This window comes from Uranotaenia lowii, chromosome 3, assembly GCF_029784155.1.
Source record: "Uranotaenia lowii strain MFRU-FL chromosome 3, ASM2978415v1, whole genome shotgun sequence".
In the NCBI taxonomy this organism is placed as follows: Eukaryota; Metazoa; Arthropoda; class Insecta; order Diptera; family Culicidae; genus Uranotaenia; species Uranotaenia lowii.
The window spans coordinates 332,514,101-332,521,238 of NC_073693.1; the positions used below are offsets into that span (position 1 = coordinate 332,514,101).

Genomic DNA, 7,138 nt, shown 5'->3' on the forward strand with positions numbered 1-7,138 from the left:
CATTATTTCTCATCGATTTGCGGTGTACCAAAAGTTTTTGTTTCGTATCTGCGGTGGCTCTTATTAAATAATTATACGGTTTTGTTATCAAATTTTTTTGGTTGGTGCAAAAAGTGAAGCGAAGTTACCTAATTCAGGCAGTTTTTTTTTCAAACTGTTTTAGTTTCAATAGTTCTTTAGAAAATTTCTTCTTGTAGCCCTATCGCCAGGCAGCTCAACCAAAACACATGGTGCCAGCGAAATGTAAACGCTGGCAGTTGAGCTGTCATTTTTCTCCCCCAGCCGGTCTGCGTGTTGTGCAAATTTCTGACGAAATGTGCTAGTGGAATTTATAAGCATAAAATTGCCTATTTTCCCGTATTTTCAAGTTGAAGAGTCGTGTATTCACCGGGAGTGACTAGTGCATCGTTAAAGGGTTTGATATTGAGTGGTTTCCGGTTGAAATCCAGTCGATTGAAGACGCATCGGGATGAATAATATAACGGCAGCAGATCTGCACCGGCTTCCGGAAACGATCAACTTTCCGGCCGAGGAGGAAAAAGTGCTTCGCTACTGGAAAGATGAAAAGGTGTTCGAGACTTGTCTGAAGCAATCGAAAGGCAAACCGAGGTAAGTTCTTTTTGTGGAAGATTGATGATTTGTTTTGGTTATTCCTGTACTGGAAATTGTTTTTTTAATTATCGTAAAGTTTGCGCCGGGGGTCTTCCAATTTTTCCCTTATTTTCAATATGCTTAACTTTTGGCGACTCTAAATCGGAAGTTTTGCATTTCAATCATTAAAATCAAGGCTGGAAATATTCAGTCAATGAAATTAATAATTAAAATCATGAATTTTTTGGTCCTACGCCGTTTGGCCTAAAGTCATTTGGCATAAAGCCGTTTGGCATAACGTCGTTTGGCATAAAAGTCGTTTGGCATAAAGTCGTTTGGCATAATGGCCGTTTGGCATAATGGACGTTTGGCATAATGGTCATTTGGCATAATGTCCGTTTGGCATAATGGCCGTTTGGCATAAAAATATAAAAATTTATAAGGTAACATAAAATGTTGCTAAACATTAAAATACATAAGTTTTTTTTTCAATTTACCGATTTTCTAGGTTTAATCAAATCCCTAGGAAGGCCCCGTGTTTCTAGGTTTACCCAAAGCTAGGGACAATCCCCTAGCCCGGTCCGCAACGCGAAGCGTAAGGACCATACTTCATTTTAGTTCGAACGCGAAGCGTGAGGAGGCTTCCTCGAAATTTTGATCCATCATTTTAGAACGGCCACGTCTTTCTAGGTTTATTCAAAGCCCTAGGAAGGCCCTGTGTTTCTAGGTTTACCCAAAGCTAGGGACAATCCCCTAGCCCGGTCCGCAACGCGAAGCGTAAGGACCATACTTCATTTTAGTTCGAACGCGAAGCGTGAGGAGGCTTCCTCGAAATTTTGATCCATCATTTTAGAACGGCCACGTACCCAAAGTTAGGGACAATCCCCTAGCCCGGTCTGCAACGCGAAGCGTAAGGACCATATTTTATTTCAGTTCGAACGCGAAGCGTGAGGAGGCTTCCTCGAAATTTTTATCCATCATTTTATGCCAATTATGCCAAACGGCCATTATGCCAAACGGCCATTATGCCAAATGGCCATTATGCCAAACGACCATTATGCCAAACGGCCATTATGCCAAACGACTTTATGCCAAACGACTTTTATGCCAAACGGCGTTATGCCAAACGGCTTTATGCCAAATGACTTTATGCCAATCGGTACACAATCGAATTTTTTTATTCGTCTTGATCGATTCCATTTTTTTTAAACTATTCATCCATTCCATTTTTTTTAAACTATTCATCCCTGCAGTGATTGCATTGATCAAAAAGTAGATCCTGTTTGATTTTACTAAAAGAAAATGCTTCTTTCGAACAAATTTATTATGATGGTGATGGTAGAATCAAACACAAGTTATAGGATTTTATACCTTTCCATCACATGAATTTTGATCCAAAGGAATAAAATACCAGTACAAAAATCTCCTTTTGAGAAACTAATTCGCTTCAAAATTTCGTGTTGCGCGATTTTTATACCTAAATTTTCCGAAGAATTTTAGTTTTTATTCCATGAAAAATGTAGGAAGGCAAAATCCGAAAATATTCAGATTCGAATCATTGTCGCTCAAAACAAACGTGACACTTTTTGTATATTTATAGGAATTTAACTGGAAATTGAAAATTTTGGTATTTGAATTTTTATACATCTTTCTGATACTGAAGGTCCCAATTTACAAAATCGACTATGTCCTACGTTTTAAGTTTCAATTTTTTTTATATGTATGTATAGAGCCGACTTTTGAACACATTTCAAAAGTTTTGGACTAACCTAATCATCACATTCAATCTTCATTAGGGAATTTGTAACTTCACTAAGATCATCGCTTCACCATTCCCAGGTACACCTTCTACGATGGACCACCATTCGCAACCGGACTACCCCACTACGGGCACATCCTGGCCGGTACGGTGAAGGACATCGTTACTCGGTACGCGCACCAGCAGGGCTACCACGTGGAGCGTCGCTTCGGCTGGGATTGTCACGGTCTTCCGGTGGAGTACGAAATCGACAAAACTCTTAACATCCGCGGTCCGGACGATGTGGCCAAGATGGGCATCGCCGCTTATAATGGCGAGTGTCGCAAGATTGTGATGCGATATGCCAACGAGTGGGAGGAGATTGTCGGTCGGATGGGGCGGTGGATCGATTTTAAGAACGATTACAAGACGCTTTACCCGTGGTACATGGAATCGATTTGGTGGGTTTTCAAGCAGCTATACGTGAAGGGTTTGGTGTATCAGGGCGTTAAAGTTATGCCATATTCGACGGCTTGTACGACGGCGTTGTCTAACTTCGAATCCGGACAGAACTATAAGGAGGTAACCGACCCGGCGGTTTTCATTTCCTTCCCGATTGTTGGTGATAAGGATAAAGCTGCTTTGGTGGGCTGGACGACAACTCCGTGGACTTTGCCATCCAACATGGCTTGTTGCGTTCATCCGGAGTTGATCTACGCCAAGGTGAAAGAACTGAAGACGGGCAATGTTTACGTGATGATGGAGTGTCGCATTGAGTCGTTGTTCAAGGGACCGGAAAACTACGAAATTTTGGAACGTTTCCCTGGCGCCAAGTTGGCCGGGTTGAAATATGAACCGCTGTTTGATTACTTCCGAAAATACGACAAGGTGGCTTTCCGGGTGCTAACAGATGGATACGTTACTGAAGAATCTGGTACAGGTGTTGTTCACCAAGCTCCTTACTTTGGTGAAGACGATTACCGCGTCTGTTTAGCAAATGGTGTGATCACCAGAGATCAGGAGATTGTGTGCCCGGTTGATCCCAGCGGCAAATTTGTCGATCCGGTTACCGATTTTTGTGGCCAGTACGTGAAGGATGCCGATAAAAATATCATAAAGTTGTTGAAGGAAAAGAGTCGCTTGGTGCTGGCTAGCCAAGTTAAGCACAACTATCCGTTTTGCTGGCGATCGGATACACCGCTGATCTATCGCGCTGTTCCTTCTTGGTTTGTTCGGGTAGAACACATGACTAAACAGCTGCTGAATTGCAGTTCGCAGACCTATTGGGTTCCGGATTACGTGAAGGAGAAACGATTTGGTAACTGGCTTCGGGATGCCCGCGACTGGGCCATCAGTCGTAATCGCTACTGGGGTACACCGATGCCATTGTGGATCTCTCCTGATGGACAGGAAGTCGTTTGCATCGGAAGCATTGAAGAGCTGGAGAAGTATTCGGGAATTCGTGTTAACGATCTTCATCGAGAGAGCATCGATCATATCGAAATTCCGTCAGCCATCCCGGGAAATCCTCCGCTCCGTAGGGTTCCAGAAGTTTTCGATTGCTGGTTCGAGTCCGGATCTATGCCTTTCGCTCAGAATCATTACCCATTCGAGAATGCTTCTGACTTCTTGACCAACAACTTCCCAGCTGACTTCATCGCTGAAGGTATCGATCAAACCCGTGGTTGGTTCTACACTTTGCTCGTCGTTTCGACGGCTTTATTCAACAAGCCACCGTTCAAGAATTTGAATTGTACCGGTCTTGTGCTGGCAGCCGATGGTCAAAAAATGAGCAAGCGAAAGAAGAACTACCCGGATCCCATGGAGGTGGTCAACAAGTACGGTGCCGATGCTTTGCGTCTGTACTTGATCAATTCTCCGGTGGTGCGAGCTGAAAATTTGCGGTAACGTTTAATCACTTAATCATTTGATGTTGATCTCATTTATTCCTTAAATTCACAGCTTCAAGGAAGAAGGCGTCAAGGACATTATCAAGGACGTTTTCCTGCCGTGGTTCAATGCTTTCCGATTTCTGTTGCAGAACATCGATCGCTTCGAGAAGGAAGATAAAGTGGTTTATCGTTATGATGCAGTGAGACACGCAGAAAAACGATCCACCAACGTGATGGATGTTTGGATTACTTCGTTCAAGGAATCGCTACTGGAATTTGTGTCCACTGAGATGAAGGCTTACCATCTTTATACTGTTGTACCGAGGCTGACCAAGTTTATCGATCAGCTAACCAACTGGTACGTACGAATGAATCGTAAGCGCATTAAGGGCGAGTTTGGTGTTGAAGATTGCTATCATGCGCTGGACACTTTGTACGATGTTTTACTAGCCATGGTTAAGATGATGGCTCCATTCACGCCGTATTTAACCGAGTTCATGTTCCAACGTTTGAGACTTTTGAACAAGGAGAAAATCGAGGGAAGCGTTCACTTCCAAATGATGCCAACTTCTATCAAAAAGTACATCAATGAACCGATCGAAAGGGCCGTATCACGGATGCAGGCCGTTGTCGAGCTGGGAAGAGTCATGCGCGATAGAAGAACCGTCCCGATTAAGTATCCATTGACGGAAGTCATCGTTATTCATCAGAGTCAGGAATATCTGGATGACATCAAGTCTTTGCAGAATTTTATCTTGGATGAGTTGAACGTGAGAAAAATCACTCTCAGTTCCGATAAGCAGAATATGGCGTCAAATTGCGTGCTGAACCGGATCACAAGGTTCTGGGAATTCGTTTGAAGAATGATTTCAAACAAGTTATTCAAGCTGTTAAGGCCTTAACTGACGAACAAATTGCACAACAGTTGAAGGTCGGTTTCTTCACCGTTTTGGGCCACCGCATCGAGTTGAACGAACTACGGTTGATCTACCAGTTTGATGAGAAACAATCCGGTGGTCAAAATTACGAAGCTCACAGCGATAACGATGTTCTGGTACTTCTGGACATGACTCCAAACGAAGAGTTAATGAAAGAGGGCGTAGCTCGAGAAATTATTAATCGCATTCAAAAGCTAAAGAAAAAGGCCAAGTTGATCCCTACTGATCCAGTTCTGATTTATTACACCGTTAGTAAGCCGGGTGAAATCGAGAGCGTTGCCAAGAGTCACCAGGAATTCATCGTCAACACCGTTAAATCCCCTTTCCTACCATTTGGACCGGAAGCCGCTTCGAAGCAAGTGCTTATTGAAGAATCCCAAGAACTCAAGGGAGTTCAATTGAACTTGGTTATCTGCAGTCCGAAAGACCGCCCTTTCCCGGCCAGCAAATGGATCAATCTACATCTAGATGAAAATATTCCCCCTAGATATCAGTCCACTCTATCCCGAACTGCAACCCTGCTGCTAACCAACGTCAATGGAAACCTTCTTACCCTCGAACAACTATCGCAAGAAATCAACGCTCTATTCGGATTAAACGATCAACGCTACAACATTCTGACCTCGAATGGAAAACCACTCACAAAAATCGATCCCTCCCTGCACCAGCAAACCCTCTACATCACCCGATCCCAGCAGGTTCCGAAAAACTTTGCCCCCTCCAAAGCACCGTACTGTGCCTTCCGAAACGTGGAGTACAAGGGCCGCAAAACGACAGTGCTGGAGGAAAATCCCGTCGGAAATGCCCTTAACGTGAATCAACTGTGCAAGGGTTTGTTTCCCGATTCGAAGCAGTTGAAGTTGAATTGAACCGATCTTTTTTTACTTTGCTTTTAAAATCGTCACTTGTTCATTAATAATCGCAGTTAAAACTTAGCATTAACTCTAAACAAAAATGAATTAAAAATAAAACATTTAAGTTATCCGGTTTATGTCCAAGCAATTTGGCGTTGTTTTTGCTTATTCAAAAGAAAATCTTTACTTTTGGGAAACGTTTAAATTGATCTCTATTGGGGAAAATACTAAGGATGAGAGTGTCTGAAGTAGTGAATTTTAAGTTTTTTATTTCCAAAATGTAGCAATAATTTTTACCAATGTGACCATTTGACAATCCTGATTATTTTGTTAATTTGTGACAATGTTCACAATCTAAGGAATTTACTTTTTTTGTTATAGGAATTTAACCCATTATGGCCATTCTTCCTCAACTAAGGAATTTAGACTTTTGTGGAATGTTTGGCCATTTTGACAATATGGACTTCTTTATATTTAATTTTTTGATGAAAAGGTATGACCATTTTCATATTTATAGACAATTTCGACGACTTTGACAATTTGAAAATTTTGATAACTTCTTCAATTTGACAAATAGTTTTGATAATGTTGGTAATTGTACAATAGTTTCGACAATTTTGGACTTTGTGACAAATTTTACAGTTTTTACAATTATGATTATTATTATTAATATTTATCAAAGACCCTGTAACAATTGTCATTCGGGTCAAAGCAATTATGATAGTTTTAACAATTTTGATCGAACAAAACATCGGTGGCATTTTTGATAATTTTAAGATTTCGAGTATTTCGATAATGATACAAATATCAAAAATTTCAACAAAAATGCAATGTGTAATTGACGATATTGCCAAAAAAAAAAAATAAATAAATAAATAAAAAATGACAAAATTTTGTAAAATTTAAAAAAAAATCCAAAAATGACAAAAGTAACAAAAACGACAAAAATTGCAATAATTACCCATAAAAATGAAAAAAAAATTACGACAATATGACAAAAATGAAAAAATTACAAAAAGGACAAACATGACAAAAAATTTTAAATAAATTTAATTTACAAACTTTTTTAAATCTTATATATAAAAATGGAGGCATTTTCTTTGTAATAACATCACGTATGAACGG

General features: G+C 40.7%; 1 protein-coding gene across 1 annotated transcript; it reads left to right on the top strand.

Annotated features, from left to right (window-relative positions):
- The first annotated feature begins 259 nt into the window (after positions 1–259).
- LOC129755344 (isoleucine--tRNA ligase, cytoplasmic-like) lies at positions 260–6,161 on the top strand. The gene is given in 4 exon segments (XM_055751781.1): positions 260–609; positions 2,431–4,233; positions 4,292–5,022; positions 5,025–6,161. Coding segments are annotated over 4 exon segments (3,678 nt in total). The 5' UTR covers positions 260–469; the 3' UTR covers positions 6,029–6,161.
- The last annotated feature ends 977 nt before the right edge of the window (positions 6,162–7,138 follow it).